Source organism: Sipha flava, unplaced genomic scaffold (genome assembly GCF_003268045.1).
Source record: "Sipha flava isolate LNK unplaced genomic scaffold, YSA_version1 0_pilon_pilon, whole genome shotgun sequence".
In the NCBI taxonomy this organism is placed as follows: Eukaryota; Metazoa; Arthropoda; class Insecta; order Hemiptera; family Aphididae; genus Sipha; species Sipha flava.
This window is the reverse complement of record NW_020271713.1, coordinates 1,060,801-1,074,850: the sequence shown is the minus strand read 5'-3', so window position 1 is coordinate 1,074,850 and position 14,050 is coordinate 1,060,801. Positions and strand designations below refer to the sequence as shown.

General features: G+C 26.5%; 1 protein-coding gene across 1 annotated transcript; it reads right to left on the bottom strand.

Annotated features, from left to right (window-relative positions):
- Window positions 1-603: 603 nt before the first annotated feature.
- LOC112679280 (WD repeat-containing protein 61-like) lies at window positions 604-6,990 on the bottom strand. The gene is made up of 4 exons (XM_025549026.1): window positions 6,700-6,990; window positions 6,379-6,575; window positions 1,309-1,804; window positions 604-1,199 (listed from the first exon to the last, which is right to left on the bottom strand). The coding sequence occupies exons 2-4, from the start codon at window positions 6,388-6,390 to the stop codon at window positions 730-732; spliced, it is 978 nt and encodes a 325-aa protein (XP_025404811.1). The 5' UTR covers window positions 6,391-6,575; window positions 6,700-6,990; the 3' UTR covers window positions 604-729.
- Window positions 6,991-14,050: the final 7,060 nt, after the last annotated feature.

The following is a 14,050-nucleotide window of genomic DNA, read 5'->3' as shown; positions in this document are numbered from 1 at the left end:
AAAAATAAAAAGTGCTATTACTATAACAGCTGATGATTATTTACTATTTAGTAATACCATTGACCAAAGTAAATTATGTTTAAAATTTAAATATCTATAGAAAAAAACGGTAGCAAAAAAAAAATTTTACATGGAGTATGGATATTGTAAAATATATCTATTACAAAATAGAACATAAACATTATATTTCCATTCTATAACTATACAGTTTTGGATGTATATCAAATTTAAATTTACACGATGTTAAGTATCTACACTGTGTTATTATTTAATGTTGAAAATTGTTTAATACATGCAAATTAAATGTATATAAAATTAAAAAATAAACTAGTTACTAGTACTACTTTCATAAAAATATCATGAACTACTACTAATACTAAATGCTAGTTGTAGACATATTTATAATATTTCTACCGATCACCAGAGTTTTCAACTATTAAATTGTATACACAAAAAAAATATAAAAATAAAATTAATCGTATTATATATATTTAAATGGTTAAATATTTTACTATTTTACATTCTAACACTAAAATTTAAAAGTAAAAGTCAATAACCTTTGGAAAATATGATAGTTGATCAATAAAACTAACCTCAATTTTATTTTATTTTTTAATTTAAAATGATTTAATTACCTTTTGTGTACTTGTATCAAACAATAAAATGTTTAGATATAATCTGATGTATGATGTATGATGAATACAAAATATTATATTCAAATTAAATAGATTATTTTGAATAAACATTTATATTATTATCATCAGAAACTGAAATCATTTTATCTCCAATTGAATTGTACTTGACAGACCATACGTTATCTGTATGGTGTCTTAACGTATTGATACAAGAAAAAGTATTTACATCCCAAATTTTAATAGTATTATCAGCACTACAAGAAGCAAAAGTCTTACAGTCAGGTGCAAAGTCTAGGCCTAGAATCCATGACTTGTGTTCATTAAGAGACTTTAAATGTGTAGTGTTGTGAACTGAATATATATGCAATACATGCTCATCTGATCCAGTTACCAAATATTTTGAGTCTGATGAGAAGCATAAAGACCGAATATGCAATTTACCTTTCCTAATAGTATGTACGAGTCGTTTAGTTGTAACATCAAATATATAAACAAATCCATTGAAAGAGCCACAAGCTAAGTATTTACCATCTGGACTATATGCAACACACATTGTAAATGCTCCTAAATATGAAAGAAAATTAGTTATTTAAAAAGTTTATTATACTTGAATTCATAAGTTGAATATCGTACATATAATTCTGTATTTTAATAAATAAAAATAAATAAATACCTTTAGTATCAAATGAGTAATCATGTTTTCCTGTTTGTATATTGTAAGCGATAATTTTACCATTATGACTACCACTTAAAACATACTTGTCATCAGGTGAAAATACAAGAGTCCATAACTCAAGGGGTTCAGTTGTTATTGTTTTAAGTTTTGTTCCAGTTAATGTATCCCACAGATACAAATTAGTGTCTAATGAACTTGATGCAACAATTGTTGCATCAGAATTTAATACAACGGATATAATTGCCATTATTGCCCCTTCAAGAGAATGATGAAGTTGGAGATTTGGAACAGTTGAATCATAACTCCATATTTTCACTGATTGGTCCATGGAACCAGTCACAATACAATCGGTTTGGTGAGTTTCTTCAGTTTTTTCATCATTATTATCACTTTGATCAGTATTTCGATTACTGGAAGTATTCATTGTGTATTTTTCACCCCAGTCGCATGACCAAATGCCTTCATTGTGAGCATTTTTGAGCGAATACTCCAACTTAAGCATTATAATAAATTAATTACTCACAACACAACAAAACAAAACAAAAAACTATGATAGTAAGACACAACTAAAAGAAGTGAAAATACACAATGAACAGTTTGAATGTTGATTGAAGTAAGTAGTTGTATTGTAGGTTATAGATACTACGATAGCGCGGCCGCCTATACTGTGTACTGCGGAGAATAATGTCCGGCAAGATGTTCTTATCAAATACCTAGTTACTACTAGCGCACCTAGTGTACTTAATTAGTAAGGTCGCGTCCACACTAGCGTAACAAAACGACGAACATGTGTTCGCGAACAAGATTCGTGTGTAACAAATGGGCGAATTTGTAACATTCGCCGAACAAATTGGCGATCCGTCAATTATTGGTATTTCGACGTAACATCAAAGGAGGTTACGCGAATATGTTACGACAGGTATGAACAAGTCTTCGAACATTTTCACGAACACAATTGTTTTAAGCTGGGTTCACACGATGATAGTAACTTTCAACTATCATGCATGCATGATAGTGCGAGAGTAGCTTTCTCCATAGTCCGATAGTCACTATCGATCAGTTCATACGATGACACTCATATGATAGCAGCTTTCATGATAGCAACTATCGCGTTTTACTATCATCGTGTGGACCCAGCTTTACGATGAGTATTTATTAATTTTTAGTATTATTAGGACTATAGATCAAAAAATATAACAAAAATTATTGAAACAACCTACGTTATAACGTTATTGTAACGTTTAATTATAATAACCAAGGTCACCATGACGACCGCTATCTTTCATGTGGGTTTGATTAGGTTTTGACGACACTCTTACAAACAGCTGGAGATTACTTCAGAGGAGTGACCGAAAAATATTATAACACCCCTCCCCTCTCCCAAATGTATAATATTACTATGTAGTCTAGACCAATGACAATTTTATGTTGTAGGCCATTTGTGAGTCACAAAAATTATGATATATAAAATATATAAATAAATAAATACCTAACATGTTTGGTATTGATTGGGATTATCGATTAGGCTGTCATGAATTTATTTTAAATACAAAACAGTCATATATATTATGTATATTTTTTATTAATTGCATAATTTAATAACAGTATTAGGCCCAAAATTTATCTATTTAGTTACATTTTTTTTATTTTTTATTTTTATTGATAATTGGTAATTATACAATTTAATAGTAATATTAAAAATATGTAATTTGTTTAGTCACATTATAATTAATAATAAAAGTATTTAATTAACTTATAAAATATTATACATATGCATAATATGTTTGGTTGTACCTAGCTGAGGAAAATTTAAGTTGTATTAGTAGAGTTTAATAAAAATACAACATTATTTTTTGTGAATTTACTTATTTTATTTCGAAATAATAATTAAAAATATATATTTTTAAAAATTCATAACAAATATTAAACGTACAATTTACTTTATTCTCGCGCCTGCCATTAGAAAAACTCAGACAACATATTATTTTGATAAACAAAAGCTAAAAATGGGTATCACGATAGAACAATACGACAGAATATAATACAGTCATAGGGTCCGTCACGGGCTTAGTTATCAAATTATTTATTCTATCATCTGTGTGAACATTAATTATTATAACACATGAGGGGCGACATTCCAAAGTGTACTGTTGCTAAAAATTGAAAATGTGAGTTATACACCAAAACATATAGTTTAAATGACGGGGAAGTTTAGTTTAAAACCATCAAATTATGCCTAAGTGTACTATTTTCTATCAATAAATTGATTAAAAATACTAAGATTACGTCAAAATGCACTACTGCCGATGGCGAGAATTTTTCAGAATTCAGTACTGAATCTACCAATTTAACCAAAATGTACTATTTCTATGATTTTTTTCAAAATGTTCTATATCCAGACTACGCCATAACGTACTATTGCCTATGATAAAATAGAAATTTAGCACATCGGTTATATTCAAGATGCACTATTGCTATGTATTACAAATGACAAAATTATTCCTTATTTAAATTGTAAGTTTATATTTATTCTAAACTTATGTTATCACTATAGCCGTGCGGATTTACATTTTCATATAGTGATTATAATATCCTAAAAGGTAAAACAAAATAGAACGTTTCTAACTTCAACATTATACCATCAAACTCGCTCTAAAACTTGGTTGTTATCATAAGTGGATACGTGATAAATAATAGTTTAAACTTTATTTTGCTTTTGAGGCCAAAAACAATTATTTTTACATGCCATTGTCTCATAAACACGTTTTTCATAAACATAAAAATGACTTCTAAAGACCGCATAAGAAATTTGATGAAAAATACAAGAGCAATGGTAAGATATTTATTATTTCTAATTTTTAGTATTTAGTATGTACCTAATTTTATGCCTAACAATAATAATATGTTTATATCTAAAACTAATATAGCTACAACTTATAAGGTCTTATTTTTGAAATACCAGATGATGCCAAAACATTTTGTTCTGATATATTTAAAGAAAGTTGTGAATCAAACGTTAAAAATATTTTAGATGAATATAATGAAGATCAAGACTGACTAATCATTGTATCATTTGAAAAAAACATTAATCAACATTTTAAGTAGGTATAGGTAATATATAGTTATTAATAATATTAATAAATTTATTATTTTATTTACTATTTTATTATTATAAATGAGGCAAAACATTTTTTTTATTTTTTATTTTTTTGTTACATTTTGATTATATTCATTTTATTTTGTTAAAATACCTTAACCTGTATTTAGTATTTTAAATAGGTATTGGTTACAACTATTTGATATTGTTTATTTATTTTATTTATATATACTATATTACTATTACTATTATCAATGATGCTAAATTGTTTTTTATTTTTAACATTTTTAGTGAATTGATTTTATTTTATTAAAAATGTTAAACAGAATAATTTTATTTTAAACAGGTAAAGATAATATCTAATATTATTAAATTATTTTATTTGTTTTATTTTAGTATTTTCTCCTTCTACTTTTATTAATGAATTAATAGATTCACAAGGAATATTGCAAAAAAAAATATTTTGTTTTATTATTAAGGTTATTATTTATTAGTTATTCGAAACCATGTTATCCAAAAACTGCAAAATATTTGCATTGGCAATAATATGTTGAAAGACAAACTTTACAACTGTTTTCATTCATCTTACATTATTCAAATAATGCTACTTAATTTTCCCATTGGGTTTTATTTCATAAATACTATTCAAAATCTGGAGGAAATATGGAATAAGTACATTTTGGAAAAATTTGGTTTACTATTCTCTAAATTCTTAAGCAAGTCAAAGCGTACTATTGGATGGAAATAGTACACTATGGCACAACCAAAATTTAAAATTATCAATTAAAATAGTAAAATAATAATTTTAAAGAAATTTTGATTTTAGAAGTATAATGTAATGATATTTACATTATTACATCTCAAATCTCAAAGATCATCATAACACATCTATTAAAATGCTATAAAAAATGTACCGTGTAACTAACAACATATTATTCAATATTAATCTTTAGTCAAATAAACAACAACAGCAATCGTACTTTAAAATACTATAAATAACCCCGTAACCAATGTAACACCAGTTCAGTCCAAATACAGACTTAGGCTCCGGCTAACCATTGCTCAACTGTGTTATTATAAAGTGCGAGTGTTGTTAGTTAAATAATGTCAAGTGACAAATAACTATTTTTATTTGAATACATTCATCTCCTTTCATTTAATTTGCTTATTCTTTGCGTTCTGTGGACTTTCATCGCATAGACTAAGTAAAGAAGTCAGAAGACTTACACTTTCCAATATAAAGGTAAGGAATATATATTTATTATAATATTTTAATAAATAAACTAATAAAAAAACTTATTAGGAATATTAAGTATTCCATGTGAATAGGTAAGGTAATAACCAAACTAACGACCCTATAGCTCATCATCCGTAATAAAATATAGATTATAATAATTCTATCTGATATATCATAACACTGCAGAAGCTTGATCCTACCTTTTACCATTGTTAATAATCTAAACCTTAAGATCCTGGATTATATTTTATTATAAGGTAATGTGAACAATTTTACTATTTAAAAATTATATCTAACCCATATAAAAAAATATAAATTATTATCATTACAATAATGAATATATTTTTCTGAATTTTTTAACATATTTTACCTTTTTTCTACTGCTTAACAACAGTCTACAATAGAAAATCGTGATTCCTGAACATTATGAAAAGAGGCAAAAGTACATTATGGAATGTCAACTCTCACATGTGTTAAAATAATTAACTATTCAATTTTATTTCATCTAGATATTCTGATTTTGATATTTATACTAAGACCGCTATAAATTATTTAGAATAGTTTACTAAGCAAAAACGCCATAATTTCAGTCACGGCTTTTTACCTAGCATACGTAAATGTACTAATCACTAATACCTAATTGAAGAAATAAATCCGTAATATATTATTAATATTCATTATTAGTTATAATTAATAAAAAATATTGATAACTTATTATAATAATAATACTAACCTGGTAGTACATCCCATAAAGATCTTTTTCTTAGTCTAATTTTATTTGTTTTCGCATTTTTACACTTGTTAAATATTTTTTCCTTTTCCTAAATTCTCCGGATTTTGTGAAAAGCCCTACTACATCGTTAACCACAACACTATTATCAATACAAATAGGCAATTCAGATATATTAATTGTTGTACATTCATTATCACCTGAAAATTAAATACACACAATATTTATTTTTCGTATTAAATTATAATAACCTAATTCACCATAATGAAATCAAAACTAATTCTAAAACGATTTCTAATTTTAAGTTAAAATTATCTGTTTTACCTTCAATAAGTTCTTCAATTTTATCCAATAAGTCAGTTGCAATAGTTGCTGATTCAGGAGAACCAGGAATAACATTTACGTTGGGGTCATAAATAAGTTCACTTTGTATACTCATATTTTAAATTAACAAATATTATATAACATTAACGACAAAACATTATAGAGAAGTGAACCAAATATGTGTGTGGTGAGAAGACAACAGTGTACGACAGTAAAATCCCAAACATTATCATTTATCAGTAATTTAAAATAAAATTATTAGATACGGGATTATTACAAGTTTCCTAAACAACAATGGCGTAAATATAGATTATGAGTAAGTGCTTAATAAAACCGCCGTATATGATATTAGACATACGGCAATCTTTCTCAACAAGTTGCGTTTACACGGCGTTTTTGCTAACTATCGATAATATTTAATTACAATTGGACCAATATAATTTTCTTAGAAGGACCTATATATATATATATATATATATATATATGGATAAATAACTATAGTTACGGCATTTTTACTCAAGAAAAACGTGTAAAACTATTATGTTATACGCAAGAGAGTATTATCTCATTTTTATTTTTCAAATTACGGCATTTTCTCTTAGCAGGACATTATAAATATATGATATGATATGCACGGTAAATACTAAATTTACTGCCAAAAAGCTGATTCAGACTAGATTTCAGTATAATATAATTTATGATATATATAGGATTTTCTATAATCGTGCCTTGAGATCATTTAAAAATTATTATTAGGTACCAAGATCCTATAAACGGATGGCACACGATTCCGCACAATATACCTTTTTATCTATCCGATTCCGCACATTTTCATAATACAAAAGATTTTTTTTATTTAACCCAATTATAACACGATTCCGCATGAAAATGTTTGCTAGTTATGAGGAAAAATAATTATAATAATAATATTAAATACATTTTTTTTATAATTAAAACAACCTTTTGAGTCGAAAACCAATTTTTTTCTCTAAATTTGAAAAAATAAACATAGTGCAATTTTGTTAGAAGAGCAGCGCCACTTTAAAAGTTGATCGCATGTGTGAACATTGACAAATCTATGTTTATAACCATTAACAACAGCTAGTTCCTTATTTTTCTCTGACACTATATTACGAATTTTTGCATTTTTTAAATTAATTATTTTAAATTCTCAACTCACAACTGACTTATTATCAGTAAAACCCAATAATGTGATCGCAATATATACGTACGAACGGGTATCGAACAGGTAACTGATGAGTCCAGATTAAACATATTCAATACACTGTAGACTATTCAGATAAGCTAGTATTTGGCTAGTATATAAGCTAGTATTATAAGCTAGAAATCCCAAAATAATGTTATAATACGACTTAGTGTTTATGTCTATTATTTATATTATTTATTGTTTATATTTTTTTTTTGTCTAAGTATTCTTACTATTATTAGTACATTTGACAACATTGCACACAATTTCATACGCAATCGTGATTCGGAATCGTGTTAAGGGGATTCCTCATTATCGCTTATTAGAGTAAAATAGACCTATACACGTTCCAACGTACCAACTTGAGTTTTACTCCTATAATAATTTTAAAAACATATTTGAATTTATTATGAAATCTATTTTGAATCCTTCGAATCAGAATCATAAAAAAAGAATTTAAAAACTATTTATATCCATTTAAATTTTTAAGAATATAAGATTTTTTTTCTAAATTTCAAGTGAGGTTTTTTCTTTTTAAGAATAATAAATTAAAAATGTGGCTCGTAGGATCCAAAGTTGATTGAACAACAAAACAAAATTTGTTTTCAAAATTATTATAGGAGTAAAACTCAAGTCGGTATGTTGGAATTCGTTTAGGTCTATGATTTACAATATTAAGTCATGAAAAAGATTCGTTGTTGGACTTTATGTGACATGTGCATGCGAGTGCGTAACGCTTATCTAGCTCGCCGCCGCCGTCGCGTACGTCACTAATGAATTATCGGAAATCTAAATATAATAATATGTTCATATAAAAATAAAAATATACTACAATCCGATTATTACCGATAGACGATAATGATCGAAGATAAAATTATTGCCGCCGTCGCGGACCATATTATTATATTATATTGTGTACATGGCGCTCGCGCATTCACGCTCAAATATAATGATTTACATTTACTTTATGTTATTATAATATTAGATGATATTGTCAGCCATCAAGTCGATTATCAGATCTTTATTTTTTAGTGTACCTATAATAGTAGCATATAGTTGTGTAGTTATATAGTTATAGTTGTACTTAGTTTTTGTAAATCCAAAAATTTTCCAATTTTTTAAAAATGGGAAAATTTAAAAAAAAGTGTTTGTCGAAACGAAAAAAAATGAAAGGCAATGTATTAAATTTCCAAAAGAAAATAATGGAGATATCTTAGTTGATTTGTAAGTTAATTTATATTGAATTATTTATTTTAAGTTTTGAGTGAAGCAAGTTTGTGTTATGCTATGTATCAGTATGTCTCAAAAATCCTGTACGACCCCGAGGATCTCGACACTAACTCAATATTTTTGAATGAGGTTTTTTCGAAAATAAACCATGATAAAAATTCCAATTTCAAATTTTTTGTTCAAAAATTTAAAATTGTTTTTTTAAATTTTCATAATAGCTATTTTTTTTTACTTTTTTCCAAAAGTAAATTAAAAAAGCGTGGTCAAGTGAGTAACGCTTTGCTGTATAGTATGGTCACTACTAATGTATTAAATTTGAAACCAATGATAGGTATCACGATTCTGAACGGAGATGATGATTTATTGTCATCCTAAAATATATTTCCCAGTGGGTGGTGAAAAAGATGGTTTATGTTTTAATGATCTGAATAACCCTAAATTTAAATTCTTTTATAATTATTGCAAGCCAAACTTATGGAAAATCTTATATTAAACTTTCAACTCTTAGCTACTTATCGGTATACAAATTTTTTATAAATTTTAATTATAAAATAATTTGCAAATATTCATGATTTTGACGAATTTTTGTCAATATTTGAACTTCAAATGCTATTAAAAAAAATTGTGCCTAGTATTCTTACTTTTTTTTAATCACTATAAGAATAACTAATGAGGAACTTTGTATTATTGTATTATTAGTATGACCAATACGTAAAAGCGGAATATATCATAACGATAATATACCGGCACAGTTTTAAATGGTCATTAGAGCGCTCGTATTAGTCGTATTGATAAAGATAATAAAAATAATAATAGACGCGACACACTGCACGTCGGTAATCGGCGACGCGGTGGAACGATTGATGGGTTGCAGTGCAGGGAAGTCACTCACTTTTAATGATCATTTACTACACACAAACATACACGCCACGCACGCACGTATTTACAAAATGTCTAAAAATTGCCTATACTCAACTCCTTAAAAATGGTCGGTATGGAATCCCCTTAATGAAAAGGTATATGCGGAATTGTGAATCGCCGCTATAAATAGATAATCTGTTCACTATTCTGTAATTACAGTAAAAATTGTTTTCACGGCTGCGGTCTACTGGCTGTAGTACATTGGGTCAGTCCGGCCCTGTATGTACTTAGGTACATAATAATTAATTGTGTTTTATTATTTTAGTTATATTGGCTGGTCATGACAACCGTGTTAGTTGATTAGGAATAACTGAGGATGGCATGGCTGTAGTTACTGACACTTGGGATAGCTTTTTGCGTATTTAGAATTGAGTTGGCTTTCTGATAAGACTTATGAAGTCAACACCAAATGGTCCCTGAATTACAAAAAAAAAAATGTTCAAATAACTAAATAAACAAATAAATAAACAAAAACTTAAGTAAAAAACCGTTTAAACATTTTTTTCTCAGCGGGGGACCACTCACGCGAAATTAAATATTTTTTTTTTCACAAGTAATCTCTAAGTAAAAGTACAAAGTACAAAATATTTTATTATATGTTATATTACATTAAGATTCTTATAATTATTATGTATTATTATTCATATTACAGAAAAAATTTAATTTGTACCTATTTATTATTTTTTACTTATTATAACATTTTGTAGAAAAGTGACATTTTGAAGTGCATTAAATTTTTTTTTTTTAGGCAAATACACTTTTTATTTTGACATTTGGATTTACAAACACATTTTAAATATCTTTGGCTAATTCTTGTGGATTGAATTTTTATCAACTCATTATACTGTTCATCAGTTAAAAACCTAGTATAAGTGGCCAAATTTTTAAAAAAATTTTGTAGTTTGTTATAAAAATTTGTCTTCATATAAATCGTATCCATAGTTTCAACTCCATAATGAAATACAAAAATGATGAGAAAAATGTCGATATTATAATAAAATTATTAGTACATTCAATATTGTACCTCAGAATTATTATTATAGCAGTAAAAGAATTTTTATATTTATTGTGTTAAATCGTGTACACAGATTTATTTATTTAAATTATTTATAATAAACGATAAGTAAAGTCGTAGGCGATGCCCAATTTTGTTTATTTTCATCATATTGCCTACTCCACGTTTGGCATCATACATAATATCTAGGCAAAGCCCTATAGTTATTTATAATATATATAATATTATTTATATTAGTATTATGTATACTGCCGAGTGATTTTTAGCATTTTATATAATGCCTAGGTATTTTACAAAATATCGGATTATCCATATTGCTGATAACATATATATTTTTTTTTATATTTTTTTTTACATTTTAAACGCATACATTCTACATATTTTAATACTACATATCCAGTTTTTAAAAAGCATTTATAGGTACCTATTAAAATATATGTTTGAGTTATTCGTGTTGTTTTTAAACTATCAAGCATTTATCGAATAGAGTTCATTTTAATTCGTTTTAATATTATTGTTACTTTGTAAACAAAACCATTACTGTGTTAAATAATTGCACCTGTAGAACTTAGTTTTTAAATATTTGAACTGAGCTCCTTTACTTATTTTTTCCCAATTCGAGCAATGTATTTATCAATCTTAAATGATAAGTATACTATTGGTATTAATAATATTTCATGGGGAGGTTCTTTTAGTGGCGAAAAGTTCTGAGGTGAATCGGTTGCAGCGAAATTTCCGGATTCGCAAATTTTAATATTACTGCTATAGATGTCTAAAACGCGGTCTTATCAGCTATCTACATCTGTATATTATTAATATATGTACGATATCCTTCATCTTATACTTTGCACTATTATTATTCTTTATTTTTACTTATATAATCTTATATCTAACCAACCTTAAGTACATTTCTATTGTTTATTGTTTAAATTATTTTATACAATTATTATCATACAAAAACTTAAAAAAAGCAGTAAAATTGGATTCTGTATATTAACGTGTTAACGTCCGAATGTTCTAATGATACAGTGATTATATTGATTCTATTGATAAGTGTCAAGCCCTAGTAAACCGCCGTCATGAATTTCGCAATAGAAAATCCCGTCTTATTGGTAAAACGTATTTATAGACGTTTTAAGAAATTACAACAGAAACGATAGCCTCGGTCATTAGCGGCGGCGATGGCATGCTCTATACTGATCGATACTGCTCAATATTATATTAATTCAACGATATTTCAAAGCTATTTACGAATGAAAGGTGTATTTACGTGGAAAATATACGTCCGACGATGATATTGAAGATACTTAGAACTGTTCGACCTTTAAAGATAGAAATATTTAAAGAACGTAGAAAACGCTCGATAAAAAACGGAATGCTCAAATAACATAATAACGTATTAAAAATCTAATACAATCGTATGCAGTGGTATTGGGTTACAATTATTGAGTTTTCAACAGAATTTTGATTACAAATAAATATAGCGTAGATTTATATACATTAAAAACCAACTAAATATGTGCTAAAAAATCTTTAAAATGCACAAGTACGAGTACATGCACTAATGTGTTAAAATATGCATTCGAAATTTAGCAACAAAAAAAAATAACTTATGAACATTTAAATGATAAATTAAATAATTAATGATACATAAAAAAAAATTACATTTAAAATTTTATAACCCTATTATGAAAACTTTTTTTATTTTTCTTTCTAAAAGAATTTACTAACCAAAATAATTTTGTAGATAGCTTTCATTTATAAAAAAAAAATAAATCAATTAATATCAAAAATATATCCTAAATTAAATTTCCTTTCCTAAACGCACATTGCATTGTATAACAATAATTTTAGTTATATTTTCAAAAACCATTGATTGGTGTTCATCAGTCAACAATTTATCTTTCCACATCTACAAAAAAAATAGGTGCGTATTTAAAAATATATCATTTAATTTGGAGATAATTCGCCGGTTTGAATTGATTTACTTTCGCCATTTAAAAATTTTAATATTTTAGTACGTCGTAGTCTTCATTTTTTGGTAATACTTTTCTACATTTTTCATAGGCAGATTTACCCTTTTTATTGCAATACCTAGTAAATATTTCAAAATATTAAGAAAAAATACATCAAAAAAATATCGAAATATGTACTAAAAGATAAAATATGGAATTAAAAACATAAAATAAATAGACCCTTAAAATAAAAATAAATGGGTAAATATCGAAATATGCAAAAATATGCTCTATAAAAATTTGATTGTTTAAATCGTTATGATATATAAAACAAATGTTGTGCCTAAGTTGGCTAGTTTAGCATATCATACCATCAACTAGAATAAATATGCAAATGTATATAAATCCGCGCTCTACTTATAACGATTGAAATGTGAGATGTCCTGAGAGAAACACTACCTGAATATTAATAATTAATAATAATTATTATGAGTTTCTGGCAACTTTTTTGATAACACACATTTACTCCTTTGTAATTTTTTTTCAGTTACCTTGTCATTTCAAGTAAAAATAATAGAACTCAATGTATTAACTATAAATTATTTACAACTCAAAATTTGGTTATATTTATAACTACGGTCAACCATAGTGCGTGACAAGTTTGATTATTAATAAATCTACGAAATAATCAAACATTTCCGATTACCATTTAAAAATAACGCAGCTTAATAACTTTACAATATATACAATATATTTTCTAATTTTGTATGGAATTGGTAATTGTGTTTCCTTGTACCCATCATTATTTTTTTTTTACTCGCAGCATGATAGTTACATATTTCCAACGTACTAATGGATGTATTCAATTGATGCAATAAGGATTTTAAATACAGATTTTAATTATTCGTTAATAATCAGACATCGTACATTATTCAATAATTCATCTATAGTAGTTATAAAAATGTTGACCATATTAATATTTAAATTTCAATTGCGTTTATACGCGGTTAAAATTAAAAATGA